The 18,908-nt window shown below is 43.1% G+C and overlaps 1 protein-coding gene across 5 annotated transcripts in view; it reads right to left on the bottom strand.

The window, feature by feature from the left end:
• Positions 1-18,908, bottom strand: part of ICA69 (islet cell autoantigen 1-like protein) — a 68,017-nt gene that overhangs the window by 26,945 nt on the left and 22,164 nt on the right. For all 5 annotated transcript variants that reach the window (XM_075676700.1, XM_075676699.1, XM_075676701.1 and 2 more), the window contains 3 exons: positions 18,651-18,849; positions 13,746-13,970; positions 13,147-13,232 (listed from right to left, as the gene is read on the bottom strand). In XM_075676700.1, coding sequence (XP_075532815.1) covers positions 13,147-13,232; positions 13,746-13,970; positions 18,651-18,849 — 510 coding nt within the window. The remainder of the gene's footprint in view (positions 1-13,146; positions 13,233-13,745; positions 13,971-18,650; positions 18,850-18,908) is intronic.

The raw sequence follows: 18,908 nt of genomic DNA, 5'->3' as shown, positions 1-18,908 counted from the left end.
CAATGTTTACCAAATTAGTTCTATTTATTCAAATAAGGCCTGTAAATATTTGTTTCTACCAATGTTCTCATATCTCATAGAAAATGCAATGCCTATGCCCACAGCTATTTACTCAGCGCAACTTTTCACAAAAGCAGCAGCCACGCTAAAAAAGAGGAGCCATGGCAAACTAGTACTATGTTGCAATCAATGCTCTCCCATGCTGGCCCTCAGCTTTGACAGATCCCATCTACTAACATCATGGAGGGGAACACGTATTATCTTATGTGGCATTGACGGCGCATGGACTGAAGGTGCCTGTTATATGCAAACCCTGAGGCATGTTCCACGACGTTGCAACACATTGGCGGGGGTAGAAGTCGGCAACTGTTGTTCGGACCAGCTCTGGGAGCAGCAAATTTGGAGCAGCAATTGCCCGTTTTAGAGGAGAATTTTTGCGTTTCAGAGCAGCTTCATAAATCTTAACATGACTGAAACAAACGTAGATTAAAAAAGGTGCTCTTTTTCTGACTCTGCAGAACAGTGTTATGTTACATACTAGTAGCTGTGCCAAATGTGGCCAAGAAATAAAAAATAAGAGATTGCTTTACGAGAACTATGCTCACTCTATGTTGGCGCGTGTTCATGCTGGTCTTAGGTATTTTCTTCTAAGAAATAAGCAAACAATATTTAGGTTTAATTAGAAAAAATTATTAACTTAATCAATAATGTGTCAATGTAAATGTTGTGATCGATGTCAAGAAATTATCAATAACAGCCTTTAACTCTTTCGTTACCATGAGAAAATGGTCATTTTTCATAGGTCTCTGAAAAAAAATTATTTACCACTGCAAATAATATTCCAGCACACACTGCGGCACAGCATATAGCACATAATGAAATGCTCTTTCCAAAAACATAAGTTGCCAAACAAAAAAATGTATTAGGTAAAACATAAAAATTTTAGAAAGTGCCATTTTTGCTGCTAGTTGATAAAAACAACAATAGAAAAACATATCTACAAAAAAATTTATGTCAAAGGAAATTCAGAACATACATTTCAAAGATAAATAACCCAGGAATAGTGTCTGAAAAAATAAATGCTCAGTACACTGCCGTTCTTCGGGTACAAAAAAGAAACTAAGGCCAGTTCATTGCTCATGCTATGCTGTAAAGCAGTTCCTGGATTTTGTGAAGCATAGGTGAACTGCACACTTTTCCCACAAGACGTCTGGTTTTTGCTCAACTTTGTGGTCCTCCTAACACAATTTGCAGTTCCACCTTTTCGGCATCTTCTGGGGATAGTCCGATGAGAAGACCAAGGAACATACTTCACCAGTTCGTCTGGAGTCATGCACCTCTTTCCAGGACCAATCACTCTCAGCGTAGCTGGTCAACTACAGAATTACGTATCCAAGCATATCTGTTTGCGCTTTTGCACATTGTCTTTATCACCTCTGCAGAGAAAAAGAGTTGAAAGAAATCCCACGCCGTTGTAAACTGTCTTGCACTACTCCGTAGTGCTGGGTCGAGATGTGCTATGGGTGTGTGAACAGAAGCTTCTTTGCGGCCGATGGTAGCACATTATGACCAAGCGAAATATGCGCCCTGATGATAATCAGTGCTCTCAGGTCATGCAAAAAGATCGGCAGATAAGCGTGCACAAGGAAGGAGACCGCTCACGGCCGTAAAGGAAACTCGCCAGTGAACCGCTATGGATGTCCCAGGTTGACTCAAAACATTGTCGCTGCCAGAGCTTGAATTTGCTTTGCGGTCATCTTCGGAATCATAACTCGAGTCCTCATCACTAAATTCAAGTGCGGGTGCAGCATAGTTTCGAGTGCGACACTTTTCTCGCGATGCAGCCACGCGGGACGATGCCACGAGAGCGATTTTCAATAACTGCGCAGTGACACTGGCAGCACCCTTTGCGTCAATTTTACAAGAAGCGAGGAGACTGGTTGAAAATGCTAGGTCCACATGTTGGATGCACGGTGGACCTTCAGAAATGCACTCTGTTCGAATAAACAACTCGGACTCCAAACCAAAGCTTACTAGTGAACAGCTGGCGTCATTTTAGGTTAATTATCACCGCTCAGCACAGTTGCACGGCAAAGCTGGAGATATAATTTAATTCTTCACTTGCTGGGAGCCATTTCAGTACAAAATTTTTATGCTAAAGCGGCGTAATCATGAGCGGCATGCTTTTTTCTCGAGCGCGGCAGAGGGTGACAGCCACGCCCCCTTTCGTTACAACATGCGCGCATTATTAGTTTGCAAAAAGGTCCGTCAAAAATCACAACATCGCCAGAGCGGAAAAGTTAAACTGATTCTACAAGTGCAGTGCCTGTAATAACTACTGGATGGCCTTAAGTGGATAAGCAACGGCTGCAACATGTAGAAATAGGTGATCTAAAGCATCGATCACCGGTGACCGATTTGAAAAGGCGTGGTAACGAAAGATTTAAAGCCACCTTTATTTCTCACAAAACAGAAAAAGAAAGAAAGAGCCTGCGAAAATTTAAAGTTGGAAAACATTCAACCTCCAGTTGACATCAATGAAAGACAATGTCTTCTTGAGCAAGTTGGGGGTGAGAATAGGATGTATGAACCACACATTATAATTCATTCTGAGAGGCCCACAGCATCTAAAACAACCATGTCTGCGTCTTCAACCAGAAGCACAGCGTCTCAACGACAGCATCTCAAAATGCTAACTGTTACTAGGGAAGAATGCAACAATGCTCTCCTTGCTACCAGTACCAAGAGCACTGGTACCACCGCTACCAATACCATTGGTACCACTGGTACTATCAGTACCACCGGTGTTGACCCACATTTTTAGACTGCACATACCTATGCTAACGGCTTCATACAGCACTACTGTTGAGATCGGCCTACAATTTTAGACAGCAGTATCTTTGGGCTTGGCCAATGAAAGAGACTAAAAACATACATTCCCGACACAGACAAGTGAGGGTAATTCAAAAAAACAAAACAACAAAACAAGCTTTAAAAACCACAACATGATACACAAACCTTGACATTTAGTATGCTGCACATCTCACATACAATTCGAACCACAGCATTGTGTTTGATAAGGAACAAAGATATGCACTGACACGTTAGAGAAAGAACATGCCGCTTGTTCCCAGTGTATGAACTAGGACCGTTGTTGACGAGGCTTACATTTGAGACTGCTGCAATCACAAGTGCGCAAACATACTGTGACAGTGCATTAAAAAATAATTACGCAACATTTCTTTGTTGCCATAAATGCATGTAGGTTGCTTTAAAAGCTGTTATCGGTCGTTTCTCAACATCTTTCACAACTATTGCATTGACACCATATTGATAAAGCAGGTTAATGAAAGTTTGCTAATTATGCTTAAATAACTATTTGTGCACAAATAAAAAAATTCCCATCACTATACTCACAGACAACTTTCAAGGGTAATAAAGGGAAAGCTATGGGGGCGGAGCATATGCATATGTGTTACTATGCCAAGTATTCCAGCAGCAACTGACATCAATTTTGGGTTTTAGGAACAGGTGCTAAATCAGCGTAGCTTCTACATGTGACACTTCCGCTTTTGCCTACACGTGAAGATATAAGCTGAAAAATAATTAAAATTTTACACCAAGGGGTGTATTTTGCTTTATTTTGCTGCATTCCTGTATTTTCAGGAATGCTCTTAACCGGTTCATATTTTTCCAGCATAGCTTTCATTTCATCACTACAGAAAGCTGTCTGATAGCATAGCATGAACAACGCCCATCAATACAGAGTGCGTGCCGATTGCATAAAGCTGTCAAAAAAAGAAAAGAGAGAGAGAGAAAAGAATGTTATTTTTTATTCTTGGTGACATTTTTTTGGGACAGTCCGTACTAACCTATCGCAGATTAAATCTGAAGTTACTTTCACTGCATGTTTGCCAGTTTTTCACATCCCTCGCCGAGGGAAAAACTATTTTTTGACAAAGTTGTATGGGAGGAAAATTCACCGACCATTACGACACTTCCTGTTGCGAAATTTGAGCACAGCTCTTTTAGTGTTTTCCTTTCACGATATATGTATTGGCTGGCGTGGACAATCTGTCTTGTGTGGCACTTTGCAAATGGAGTGAAGTGTGGGACGACTGCTTGCTAATCGGGAGATCGCGAGAGGCAGTGCGTGGACGATGCATGGCAGCGATTCACAGCAGCTGCTGCATACAAACCTCCACTCATGTAGCACTTTGTTTCCATATATGGTACCAGTGGTCACACTTGCCGCATGACTTATCGATGGCATCATCGGTGAACAGACAAAGCGTGCTACTCTTGCCGCATCCCGTAGCTATTGTCGCTGCAGAACATATCTTGCACGGCACTACACTTTTCTTCTCACGCTTTCACTATACCATCCTTCTCCTCCACTTTCCACCTCCTGGTTTCACTGCACCCTCCTCCTCTGCTTTCCTCCTCGCGCTCTCTTTGCTATTGTCATTTTTCATCCCCCAATACACACCGTGTTCACTCTTTCATCCTTCGCTGTGCTTGTTCGCATGGATACGCCGAGGTACGGCGACACTCAATGCAGGAACGGCCACCTAAGAGCTGCACTCTAAAGGTTCACTGGCTTTCAGAGCGTGCACACACTTAAAGGGACACTAAAGGCAAATATTAAGTCAAACTAAATTGATAGATTAGTGCTCGAGAATCTCTAAGGCATCAATATTATTGCAAACAGAGGTTCAGTAATTGAGAAATTGTTTCTGACACGATTAGAGACTCCCCTGGGACATTAAAGTACTTGCCCAATGACGAATGCACTCCACATTTAAATTCTGTGACTTGTACTCAACCACTCGTAATAAGGAGACCATTGTATTGCATTATAAGATGAAAGAAAATGCTACTTATCCAGTTCTATTTCATTTTTAGACAAAAGAACTCACTGATGTTACTCTTGATGACGATGCGAGTGGTCGAAGGGTTTTGCTTTCTACCTTCAGCGCTGCCCATGCTTTTGCATCTCAGCAGTTTCGTTATCGCGTAGTGCTGCGCTGGTTTTGATGGCTCACAAAACTTGCACAAAATGCAAGTAGCAGAGAATTTCACTTCCATGTGATGTCGCGGGATGCACGAATGGTCCACGCCACTTGACCAAAAGCATCTGCAGCAGCAAATCCACCACTCTATCTTGGCTCGGTTTCTCCATGGCCACGCATTTACATATTGGGCAAAAAAAATATAGTACCGTCTGTCGAGCGCAGTTTTACTCACCGATGGCAGCAAAGGTCAGTGATGGCGTATGCAACGTCACTACTCCCCCATTAGGTGGTATCAGGATGTCTACCAAGTTGACATTTCCAAATTCCCTGAGTTTTCTAGGTTGTCCCTGAGTGCCTTTGCAATATTCCCTGAGTGATTCTGAGATATGTTTTATGTCAAAATGGGCTGAAACCATATTGCCCAAGGCTGTCACTCTCTAGTAAGCATATGAAAAAAAACTTTGAAAAATGACTTAATCCAATTTGAATAACACGAAGTAGTGTTTATGCTATCCAAAAAGAGAATAGAAGGGAGGGGTTAATAAGATACACATCAAATAAAATGTCTTCGAAGAAAATATCAAATTGAGTCGGACATTCTTAAATACGAATAAAAATTACAAGGACGGCGCCGAATAAAACAACACACGAAGAAGGGGGACACGAGACAGCACGTAGGCGTCTACGTGCTGCGCCTACGTGCGCCTACGTGCTGTCTCGTGTCCCCCTTCTTCATGTGTTGTTTTATTCGGCGCCGTCCTTGTAATTTTTATGCTTTTATGCTTGTAATTTTAATCATGCTTAACCAACTAGCCCGCCAACACATGCTCAGTTACGAATAAAAAGGAGATGCATACAGAAGCAAATATTTTTGAATATGAGCTGTCTCTATCAACTGATTGCAAGCTCAGGGGTATAAGGCCCGAACTTTGTCACAATTGAGAGTCTCTCTCAACAGCTTGTAAGTCAACTTCCACTGTCCTGGCACACTCTCAGCCCGCGCACGATGCCTCAGTGTTGTGTTTCAGTGCTTTAAAGAGTTTATTTTGGTTTGGATGAGGGACATCTGCATCTATGCATCAGCCAACACTGTTTTTTGAGCTCAAGCTCCTTCAAAACGGCGGCAGCATGCTTCTTTTCCCGTTCATTCCTCAATGCATAGGTCCTTTCTGTTTTTGTCCTCCTTCTGCCACTCGTTCGCCCCACGGACCATTTGAAGCATCTTCTTGGTCAGTTACACAGTCCTCGTCCGATTTTTCGAACTCCCTAAGGGCCGTCAAAATGTCCGAAAAATCGGACAGTTGGAAAAAATAAATGCATGTAATTTACTGCCCTTAAGGGCTCAAACTGTCACAGGCACATTCGAAAACGCTCTGAAGGCCTGTCGGTACACGTATTAGGCATATCGGTGCTCATACTGTGACAAGAGATACTGGGTGCACACGTGTTTAACTAAGCAATACATACTGGTACTGTGGCAATAGCCCCTTCCCACACTTGTTATGCTACACTGCAATACTTTTGCGTATGCTTCACCAAGTAACATTTATGTACAGAGGCAAAGCTGACTTTCGGAAACCGACAACACATGGTGCTTTTTAAGCTTCTAAGCCAATCGCAAGGACCACAAAGGTTGAGTCGGTGTCGTTGCTGACAGCAGCGAATTCTCTAAATTAAAAACACGGCACCCAATGGCAAGAAGCTTAATAACAAACGTCGAAGCAGCTAGGTCTAGCACTGCCGCAGTGGTGGCTACGGCTACCAGCAGATCTGCGTGCGAGAGCGCCGGTTCGAGGCGGCGAGGTAATCAAAATGGCAGTGGTGGTGGCGTTGATTAATGCTGTTTCAGACCTGCAGTAACGGCAAGTCCGGAAAATCGGATGGCGAAGGGTTCTTGCGTCCAAAATTTCAGACGTTCTGATGCATTGACTCGATGGGGTATGTGGTGGTCCCGTGAAGACGTCCAAATAATCGGGCATCCGGAAAGTCGGTCGTTGACTGTACACAGGCAACTCCTCCAGCCAACAACAGGGCATCAAAGAGGATTCCTGTCTGCTACTCGAGCCAGCATTACCGCGACTTTCAACCCTTTCAATAAAATTACAGCTAATTTCCCCTGAGAGAGGCACAAATTCCCTGAGTTTTCCCTGAGTTTCTCCAGACTACTCAATATCCCTAAGAATTCCCGGTTTTCCTGGTTGGTAGACACCCTGGGCAATACAGGTATTGCGATAAAGGTAAATTGCATCCTTCAGGTGCAATTTTCTCGTTATAAGTATTGGCATGAAACAGGCGTTGCGAGGTTTGTGGAATGGTATTTAAACAGTCCACAACAACTTAGTATTTGCCTTTAGTGTCCCTTTAATAACATGGGCCATACAATCACAGACCAACTTTTCGGACAAGCTAAGTCTTATTCGCGGTCCCACCACAGGTCCCACAGACATAAACTACAACAGCGACCAATATTTTAAACATTGTATGATGCTTTATTAAATAATCAAGACTTGACTTGCACAAGTCGCATCATAAACATTGTTGCTGCATACACAGTTTCTGCCACTTGCATTTTCTCCAGCCTTTTGCGATTGGCATTTGGTGGCTAAGGTTGACTAAAACCATGAGTAAAACCGCTACATTGGACCCCTGGTTTCAGTTCTGTGGTGGCAAAAGTCAGATTTGACTTGTGGTCACACAGAAAATGGAGTTGATGGAAACCAAATTTGATTAATAAAGGGAAAATCAGACATCCACCTTTACTTCTCTTGCGAATTACTTCTCTCCACCTTGCGGGTTTCCGCAGAAGTATTATGTCAAACCAAATTTGAGTGATGATCAATGTTGCCACTGGATATCTGTAGTTGAGAAGTTTCATGAAAGCAAGCAGGAGGTTTACCACTATGCCAGAGTGTCAAATCGGCAACTGAACATGGTGCATGGGTGAAATATTTTTTGGACATTACACACATAGTCTTCGCTCATACTTCGACACAGATTTACTAACAGGGCACAAGCCAACACTATAATGTAGTAGCATAACTAAACTGATATGCTGAATGCTGAATAAATCAAATACAACATCTTCACTCAACTGACAGTGTGGCTTTTTTTCCCGGCTGTCCCATGAAAAGAGTACCATTTTAAATCCTCTTTTGCTGGTCTGCATAAAATGTGCATCATCGTCATCATCATCATCAGCAGCAGCAGCAGCAGCAGCAGCAGCAGCAGCAGCAGCAGCAGCAGCAGCAGCAGCAGCAGCAGCAGCAGCAGCAGCAGCAGCAGCAGCAGCAGCAGCAGCAGCAGCAGCAGCAGCAGCAGCAGCAGCAGCAGCAGCAGCAGCCAATTTTATGTACACTGCAGGACAAATGTCCTTCCCTTCAATCTCCAATTACCTCTGTTTTGTGCCAACCGATTCCAATTTGCACCTGCGAATTCCTAATTTCATCACCCCACCTAGTGTATAATACATGCGTAATGCACTCCTTATTTCCCAGTGGCCAAGTTACAATGTGCCACCTAACACCCACACTCCAGAACTGAAACTGACTGCCTAGGCTTGGAGTGCAGGGCTAAACGCTAAACAATGCACAGCATTGAATGTGTGGTTACCAGTGAACGAGCACATCCCATTAAATTTAACGACTACACTCAAAATTTGAATTTTGTAGCAGGCTGGTGCATCTCGAAGGTTTGGAGCAGGATGGCACAGTTGGCGCAGCATTTCCACGCTTGTGTCAGCATTTGAGCACTTTCCAACGAACATGCCTGCAGATATGCATCTGCTTGGCCAGGTGGCCCACTGAGCTAAGTAATGCCACTTGTGTGGTGTCTGCGACCACAGCACCAGCGCCTTTGCTGAAAGGAAACACTTCACGGTACAGAGCCTGCACTTCTAATAGGCAATGTAATGGCGTGGCCCACACACAGCAAATGTGCAACCAAAACAGTTGCAGCAGAAGGCTTAGCATCTGGTTACCCATTTTGCTTCAACAATAATGATGTGGTAATCAAACTAATGTTAACATGAAGGAGAACAAGAGTGATATGGCACAGCCTGCGTGTGCATGAGAGTGAGTTGGTGTGCGTGTGTGCCATCGTGTTTTGTATCCCTTCTCGTTATCTTTTCTACACATCTAAGCAAGCACACCGAGAAATAAATGACGAACCACTGGTACCTTTCTAAAGATGCTGAAAAAAATTCTTTGTGCTTATCACACATGCTCGTTTTCTTTTATAGTAAGTGGGCATGCACGGCCCATTGTATCAGCACAGTGAATATATTGAATTGAAATATATCTCAATGTAATTTCAGTAGATAGGGTTTGAACTTTGTAGCATGACTAAACTCAGGTTATATTATGACCAGTAGATTGTTGTAAGTGCTTTTGACTATACTATTTGTTTCTACAAGGACATTAGGCAATTTTTAAAAGCCGTCTACCAAAAATAGCAGAATAACAGAAATAGCTGGTCTACTCAAAAACTCAGACACTACTTGCACGAGAAATATAAGCACATAATTGGCTAATTAAAGAAATCACTAATTAAGGTTGTAACTAATTACCTTATAGCACATATTGCAATTTACTAGCCGGTGAGACTGCAAGGAATATCCACTTGAAACTAATTCTGCAAATGACGCCAATTTATAGAAAGCGCCATCAGATTTGTGGTAAAGAATGCACTGTCATTCCACTTTTTTTAACAAAATGCTGTTTTATAGATTGAAGCACAAAAGTAACTGGACTGCCAATGTATTACTTTGTAAATTTCGGAAACTAATATCTAAAAACCTAACCGATATCTAACCAGTGCTCAAATCCACACCCATGATTTCGTGCACATAGGTACGCAAGATACCATGGTGGAATGTGCAGTGTTTTTCATACAATAACTATTCGTCATGCATACTAGTGTCATGTTTATCTTATTCCCTAAGTGCATGCTAATGTTTACATAAGGAAAAACCAATTGTTGCATCGACAACCACCATAGGAAGCATAAACATGGAGTGAAATGGACCTCACTTTGACCGTAAATTGCTGTGAGCAAGTACCAACAATGAGCTAAGCTTTCTATAACAAGCATTAAACACCTGGGAGACTGCCGAAACATACTACAACATACATACTACTACTGTGCTGTTTAAAAAGTGGCAGGCTTTCTCAGTGACATTTACCAATCCTATGTAGCCTTTGCAGACTGAACAGCTCAAATTGCCTTGCTTTCATGTATGACTGCCTGGAAGTATTGACACATGTACTTACTTATCCTTTTCTTGGGGACTTCATTTCACCCATTTATAACTTAAGGTTATTGCTCAGTGCCAGATACGCCTGCATGATCAGAACTTACTGGAATGTTATCGGTGGTTCTATGCGTTGTCGGTTGTCACCGAAGCCTGTGTAATCTGATTGTATATGCGATGCGAATTGTGTAGTGCTTTCTGGAAGACACGCAGGCACCAGCGTTAACTCTGGAAACTTCAATGACTCATGTATAAAAGCCGACGCGCTTGAGCATTTCGACGATCACATTTTCGACGATCACCAACTGTGTTCGCCGAGCGGTTCACCGCTATTGTTGTTCTTTGAGTGCAGCCTATATTTGAGGGCACAGGTTCACCCAATAAAACACTACTTTTGTCATTCACAGTTTTGCTACTTTCTTCACTGTCACTAATACATGGCAGTATTGTTACATTGATTTTGGTCTGCCTGCCATAAATATATTTCTGTGCAACTGCTGAATAACATCTATTTACAAGCCAACAGCTGTGGTATATTGTCTTTCCTTTTTGCCTTCATATTTCTGATCTATACCCATCAACATGAGAGGTAGTAGAATTCAGAGCATCCCCAAGTGCTCAACAAAGGTAAACACATTTGTTGGCCTTAAAGGGCCTTTGAAACAGTTCGGACAAATTTTGTAGACATGTAGGGTACAGCTAAAAGTTAATCAGCCGCACCACAATTTGTGTGAAACGTCTCTTATGAAGAGAGCTATGGACGATTACAAGTTACCCTCCTCCATAGTCATGCATTTTCTCCTCAACTCGTTCGCCGAGTGATCGGGGCTAAGCTCCGCCTTCACTGGCTCTGCGTCTTGATGGCACGTCGTGTCGTCAACTTCCGGTTCTCCAGGAGCAAGCATGCGAAGCCTCTCCAAACTCTCCGCCAGCCAAGCAGTCGACCCCAAGCGAGAGCTATCGAAGCAGCGTGCGTTGCGAGCATTCTGTCGCAGCGCCAAACGTGTCTGGTATACCGGTAACCACAGGCGAGCTGGGCGTATCGACAGATGGCTGGAGGCATAAACTCAAGCTGATGAAGGAGCTTTGGCGCAGACGTACGTGAGCTGCCTGATCGGTCTCCATGGTCCAGGCACCCGTTAAAGCAGTGCTTAACCAGCCAAACAAAGAGCTAACACTGCTCTAACCAAGTGTAAAACATTTTAAACATATACAAAAACAATGTGTTAACGATTACACTCCTGTGAAAAATGTACACCAGCTGCAAAGAAGAATACATTTCATTACTGCAACTGTGTGTGGTTGAGCTCTGTGCCACCAGGTGGCTGCACCGTGCAGACCGTTCACATTTGCGCTTCTGCTCATCCCTTGAAACGACACAATCAAACGGCCAGGCCCTGTTCCGTTGCGCTTGCGTTAGCCCGAATGCCGGACTCGCGAAACGCTATTGCGTTAGTAATCTTCCGGTGTAAAGTGACGGCCGCAAATGCGCAAATCCTGCCGCTGATCGGATAGTGGCAGTCCGATGCACTGCAGCCAGTCCGCTCGTCTGCTGCCTGGCAGAAGGACACGATGTCGCAGCTTGACATATTGCCAGTCACTGCGTTTGCAGTCCACAACACAACAAAGTCGAATCATAGTTCTTGCGAAAAGACTCTGACCGTAGAGCTCTAGTCAAAATGGACCACGTTGTAACACAAGCAGACGACGCTTACTGTGTGCCGGAAGTGCTTAAGTGTAGTGAGAAATTGTTCTTGTGCATTCTATTTCTGTTACTTTCTTTTTATGGAAACAAATTAACTAATACTCCAACTATTACGAACATAATTTGTTCACCATAAAGGTGGAAAAATTATCGATGACGTGTCCTGGGCAGCCAATCAGATAGCTCGCCCTACTGACGTCAATTGGGTGATTTATGTCATATGGGTAGGGGTGGCTGAAAATTCCATCGAGCAGTGTGCTCGATCGGCAGCGATGTACATTTTTAAAACCTTATAATAAATTACACACTTCACACGGAGCACTTAGATGCGTCAATTAATGATCAGAAAGACATACTCTAACGACTCAGTACGTTTGTACAAAATCGTCAAAATTGTTTCAGGGTGCCTTTAAACTAATGCCGTACTTGGCCTCATCCTCCTAGCAAGCTCATATTGTTTGATTATGCATATGCTCTGCAACTTGGCAAACAGGCAACCTCTTTCATTTCATTTATTCCACCTTGAAAGCCCATAGGCATTGCATATGGGGTGGCATACAGCAGGACCATGTAGGTGAGTGAGATACAACACTATACACAAGCCTAAAGAAAAGCCATATACCAGTTTGTAAAAATTAATTTTGTTAAATGGCAGACACATGCACGCAAAACAATTTCGTATTTGTTACTGTTAGCCAACATCGTTCCTCAAATTTTTTTAACAATTGATAGATACACCCACATTTCATTGTTTACAAGTCCTCTGAATTTGTAAATACAGGAGCTGTGTCAACGTTAAAGATTTTAATTTTTTAATCTACAAACTACTAACGTGTTTGCTAAATAGGTGTTTCATTGAATATAAAGACAGTTTACTGATAGTCCCACCACAAGTATGCCAATTCTTTTGCTCATTGCTATTTTCTGCTTCATCTATGCGAATTGAAATAAAAATTGCAAAACAACCACTTCAGATTCATGCTTTGAGCAACTTAACGCCGCCAACTACAATACATTATTAAAGATATTGTGCTTTGATCAAGATTTCTCCCATGGGCTTTCGATTGAAACTGTAAGCATTAGTTCCAAATTGCTACAGCTTAACCAAGGTAACTTAAATATGAGGTTGACAAGTGTGTTAGTTGCACTAAGGAAAACATAAATATTCACAATCCTACCTGTCTTTGTCGCCATCTTCTTTGCTTGCTTTTTCTTCGCCATTGCCCATTTCTTCAGCTAGTTTTCTACTTGGCTCTTGGAGTTCCTGTGGTTAATGACATCACTATCACTATCACAATCACAATGCTATTGCACTACACAAAGACCCTTAGTAAGCACCACCTGATTTTACTTATTGCGCTACTTGTTTCAAGTAATTTGGGAAAGCAGGAGCCGATTAACACAACCTTTTAGTTCACAGCTTAATAAGCTCAAATATGTAAGTGTGACATTGCCTCCATAAGCAGACCTTATCTAGAAGCATTAACTAATCTGGACAATTGCCATTATGTACAGTGCTTAGCAATTTACCTATCATTTTCATTTCATTGCTCACTGCATGGGCCTTGGCTTCATCTAAATTTACTTTGGTATCTCGCAAGTTTCAGCCCTTTCACTGAGCACTGGTAGAATGTACTGACTGTACACTTTTCAAAGACAATGGTAAGCTGCTGCACAAGATTTGAGAGTGCAAGTATTAGACCTTTTAAAAGCTTTAGCATGTCCAGAAAAAATGAAAGTCTGCTCCCCTTCATGAAAGATCCATGGGCATACACACCTTGACAACGATGAAGTCATAGTGCTGGTACCCTTTGAAGCTTTCAGCGACATTGGTCATAGTGGAGGAGGTTTTTTCCCAGAAGGAGAGTAGTGCATTCTGGTAAGTGGCTAGCACATGAGAAAACATGTTGCAGCGTGAGGCTGCAAGCAAGTCCACTTTCTGTAGTGTGTCCAGTTTCAGCTTCTCAAACTGCATCTTAGTGCGTTTCACGTGCCCTTGCACCTGCACAGTCCAAGCCACAGCAAAGTTAATATTGCAGTATGCGACTACAGCGGCTATTACAGGCAGCCTGCAACCAATGACACTTATCAGGAGTGCATAAACAGGAGTGACACCTTCTCACACAAATTTTTTGCCACATGCCTGTGCAAGGAAGTCAAATATTGGCTCCATCCAATGAAAGTTTGCAGTAAAATTTTCACATTGAGCACTTCCACTAAAGACTATGGATTATCTGTCTCAATTCAACAAAGCAATTTTGGTCGCTCTTTGTGCATTGCACAGGCACTTTGACAGCCTTTGTGAGAGACACTAATGCTGAAGTGGCCAGGAAAATGCTTAACACTGCCGTCTAATACCCAGCACCTCAGTGCTAACCCCAATAAATGCAGTCTATGTTCGAGGGGTACTCTGAAACACACTCATACCATGGAACTGGTTTGATTATGCCTCTATAGCTCCCATGCAACTGTTTCCTAAATTTATTGCAATCTTATATAAGGATGCTCATTGCCAGGGTAACCAACAGGGAGACTCTATGAAAGTGCACAAAATTATTTTCATATTTACGCCATATAAACACCAGTTCGAAGACATTACTTTAAAACAAGTTTTTCAGGGGCAAGTATCAATAACTGAAATCGAGATTTGACACTATGCGAGAGTTAATAACCAGACCCTGTTGTTTGTATAATTCAGGGAACATATATAACAGGCCTCGAAGAGAATACAAAAACAAAGGAAGGAGCCCAGAAATGAAGCCCACTGTCTGCTTCAGCCTGCTATCAACCACTTTATATGATAAAGGAACAGACTTCATGGCACAGGTATGAAAGTGGCTGGGACAGGCTCACAAGTGTTCGTTGAATATGTTGCAAACTTCATGCTGCAGTCTACATACATTGATAAAGATATGCCATACCTGTGCAGCAGCATGAAAGAAACCAACAAAAAAAAACATATTTTGATCCCTCTTTCATAGGAATCGGTAGAACAGGAAAGTGAAACGTGTCTTTACAGAAGCTGTTACATGTTTGCTTCGTGAACTCACAGTCCGCTGCAGCGAAAGGCACATGATTTGCGGATTGGCATCGTGTTGCAGGTTTGCTTGGTGCGCGCTGTCGTTGGCGAGTGGCATCCTGCTGTCGAGTCGCTCCAGCGAAGGTACGAGCATTTTGGTCCCGTTCCGTAGTGTCTTGGGCAGCCAGTTGAGTTGCGACATGCTCAGCTTCAGAAATATGAGTGGCAGAGTTTGCAGCGTGTGCCGCGAACGCATTCTGCTTCACGCTAGCTTGTCTCTCGCCGGACCAAAGCAAGCTTCGCCCGTCAACGTCGTTGCCTTTCTGCACCGCTTAGCGCAGCAGTTTCCTTAGTTGATGCCATCGCAAGCAAACCAGTAGGCATAGTATAAGCACTGTTGATGCATGTTGAAGCTGTACTCCGTAGGCGACGAGGCCTCACAGGTTCATTGGATGCGAAAGACAAACCATGTGTGGAAACTGTGTCATCACCTCAGCAGAAGGCCTACACCGCCTGCACCAGACTACACTGCACTGGAGTCTCCACTGCGCTGAGACTACCGAAGCACTCACTGTCGGCACTCGTTAATGTCATGATGCAGTACTTCACTTCACTGCTCCTGGATGGCGGTGCCATCTCTGTGAAGGGAGACCACATTTTATGTGTTCGCGCCGACGTAACATCTGTTACGGGAAGTTCATGGTGGACCCCGGCATAAAACACTTTCATGTTTTAAAAAATCTGACAACTAATACATCAATGACAACAAAGCTGGCAACAAAGCTGCTCACGGCCTTGCTCAAACGCAGTAACTACTGCGGTGTTTGAGCGTGATCATGGCTGGCTGTTATTGACGGTTCTTACGTAGGCTGTGTCACAGCGCCGAGGCATCTGTTTACACCATTAAAGCTATATTAAAGCTATACAAACTCTTGGCTGACCTCCAACATGGAGCCGCTATAATGCGATGTGAGAAACAAAAATTGTGGATCACTAGTTCAAAAAATTGCGCATCAAGATCTTGTCTATCTGAATGAGATATACACAAGGCAACTTTCATTTAATAATCATTGCTAATTATGCAGCAAAGCAAATTTGGGGCTCTGACACATTGTGGAGCATATACATTTGATATTGACCCCACTGCCACACGCCGCCGCATGAAAATCGTTGGGGAACCCCCTTTAACAGCTTTGCTGTAAAAGTGTTAAAATTGACAGTTCACTGTTTAAACCTCTTGTAAGTGTTCAGAATCATTATGGCAAAATTCTCAACTAGATCCCACCTCCATTTTTCATGTTACATTCCCCTAAAGCAAACTAAACAAAAAGCAACAGATGCACTGCAATAGATGCACCTGCCGGCCCCTCTTTGAAAATATGATGATTCTCAGAAAAAGTGTTAACGAGATGACCAGGCTCATCACTGAAGCACATCACATCGCCATCTTTGGTGATGTGTCAGCAAACCTTCCATCTCATTATCAGAAAAAGAGTTGGAATTTATGTGCATGGCATGATTTTTGATTACAATACATGCCATACATGTTGCGAGTGGCGTTATCAAGATGCTCAGAACATGGCACTCTATTGCAGCCAAGTGAAGGGTATATGTACGCTGCGATCCCGCAATTAAAACTCGTCGTGGAAAGTTAGCGCGAAATGTCTGTGTAGTCTGTGTACTCCTTTTGTTCTGTTTTGGGTGCACTATGCTTTCTGCCTCCACCATGCTTATATAAGTGCTTGGAAAAACAAACAGTGCTAAAGAGGGGGCTAAACAAGAAGACACAAAGAGTGCACTGTCTTGCTTTTGTTTGGTCACATTTTTAGCGCTGTTAGATTTTCCAAGTCATGCACCAACTAGGCCCATCCACGTACGTTTTATAAATGCATCAATTTGTAAACTAATTTTTATTCTTTTTTAATATCACTATGTTTAAAAGTAGCACTAGGACAATAGCATAATTATATGCAAAGTGGCTGCATGCATTAGCAATTAAAAACTTTGGTCATGAGTTAGGAAAAAAGCTGTTTCGGCAACGCAAAAATGTGCATCCATGTTGTTCAAGCACGCTTTTTCAGGGAGTGCTAGCAATTTTGCCCCTTGTGTAGTGTACAATCTCTCTTTTCGTCACTTTCTCTCTATCTCTGTGTGTGTGTGTAGGGGGAGGGGCATGTGTGTGTGTGTAAATATGTGCAGGCCACATCACACAGCAAAAACAAACTTTTAATTTCGACATCTCGGTCGGGGTCCGGCCTTCATCAGGAGTGCGATTGCAAGCACCCAGAGCTCAATTATGCACACAAAGTGTCACACAAACTTAGAAATGCTGCTAGCTGACATGGAATACCTTTTATTTTTCTGCCCATAATAAGCTTTCGAAGCTGTGTCCGCCCATACTCGATGATGGCAGGTGAAGTTGCAGCACAAACCATAAGAATGCCTTCATGAATGTTCCAGAGGGATGGTTTATGCCATTCCCATGTCTTATAAGTGTACATAGGTAATATTGAATGATGCATGAACGACTGCTTATGGGAACAAAGAAAGAGAAGGGTGAATATCTGGTAGCCCATATTACCGCATTTACTTGCATAATGAATGCACTCGCATAATGAATGCAGCGCCCGTTTTTCCAATCAATAAGTGTGTTTTTTTCTTTTTCTCGCATAATGATTGCACCCAGAACTTGCTGCCATGAAGTAGGAATGCACTCAATCTCGCACGCCGTCTTTCGTCACGCAAAAGGCCCCAGGGAGGGGGGGTGAGAGCGGAGGGATCCCTGGGACTGTGGCGGTGTACTCTGGAAGCAACAGCGTATTGCACAACTGTGCCCAAGGGGTGCCGATGATCGTAGCTCAATCTCCCATGTACAAGGGAGGAAAGCGGGAAGGAAACACGCCATCTTCCGTCGCACGCATGGCGCTGGGGGGAAGGGAGGGTGGGGGTTGCGGTGTTTTACTCCGGCAGCAACTGCACATTGCACAACCACTTCGCACCCTATCTTGCAAGTTATCTGCGTTGGGAGAGTCGATGGTGGCTCATACCTTTGTGCGTGCTGCATTCTCGCCACTCAGTTTGTGTTGAGGCCAATGTTTGGAAGTTTACACAACCTATAAAACTACTATCCTTATTTCGTGTAGCTATCTGCATATTTTCTGTCACAATTGATGGCTCGCATTTTGGTTGAAACTGACCTTTTTAGATGTGGCCATGGAAAAAAAATCGCTCAAAATTTTACCCTGCATAATGAATGCGCCCCCCAACTTTGCACATATTTTTCTGAAAAAGAAGTCTGTTCATTATGCGAGTAAAGACGGTACTACATGTAGTTGTGAGGCATGCTTCTTGGGGATGGCCATTCTGTAGAAGTGATAGCACCACTTAAAGGATTGTGTTTGTACTCTATTTTATCAAATTGAACAGAGGCTGTTGTGTAAGCGAGACCTCCATTGTGCCGCATGTGACTGAATACAAGTTCTTGAGCACCAACCTATGATGTTCCTGCGTGAATGTGTGGTCTGTTTGTACATATTTGTGTGGATGCGTGACCATATGTATAATATCTAAGAGTTGTTTCTACTAATTAACAGTTCTCTTTAGTGCTAATTCCCCTCAATAGTTAGTGAAATTAAAGCATAAAAATTACCGTGAGAAACTCACTTTTCGGAACTTCTCCAACTGTTTGTACGTGTCAGGGTCCAGCTGTTGTGAGATGTCTTTCATCCAAAGGAGAGCCCCTCGGTAGTCTGTCCTGGACCGCTCCATTTTTTCAACAGTAGCCAGAGTGTCAGCAATAGCACGGAATTGATAGGTTTCCACTTCCTGATAGAGGCGCACTAGAGGCACACGTAGGGTCAGCCTGCAGGAACAGTACAAGCACTAGGACCCCACACAGAACCATGCAGAAAATTGAGGTCA

This window comes from Dermacentor variabilis, unplaced genomic scaffold, assembly GCF_050947875.1.
Source record: "Dermacentor variabilis isolate Ectoservices unplaced genomic scaffold, ASM5094787v1 scaffold_12, whole genome shotgun sequence".
Lineage (NCBI taxonomy): Eukaryota > Metazoa > Arthropoda > Arachnida > Ixodida > Ixodidae > Dermacentor > Dermacentor variabilis.
Note: the sequence above shows the minus strand (reverse complement) of the source record. Positions and strands in the feature narration are given on the sequence as shown.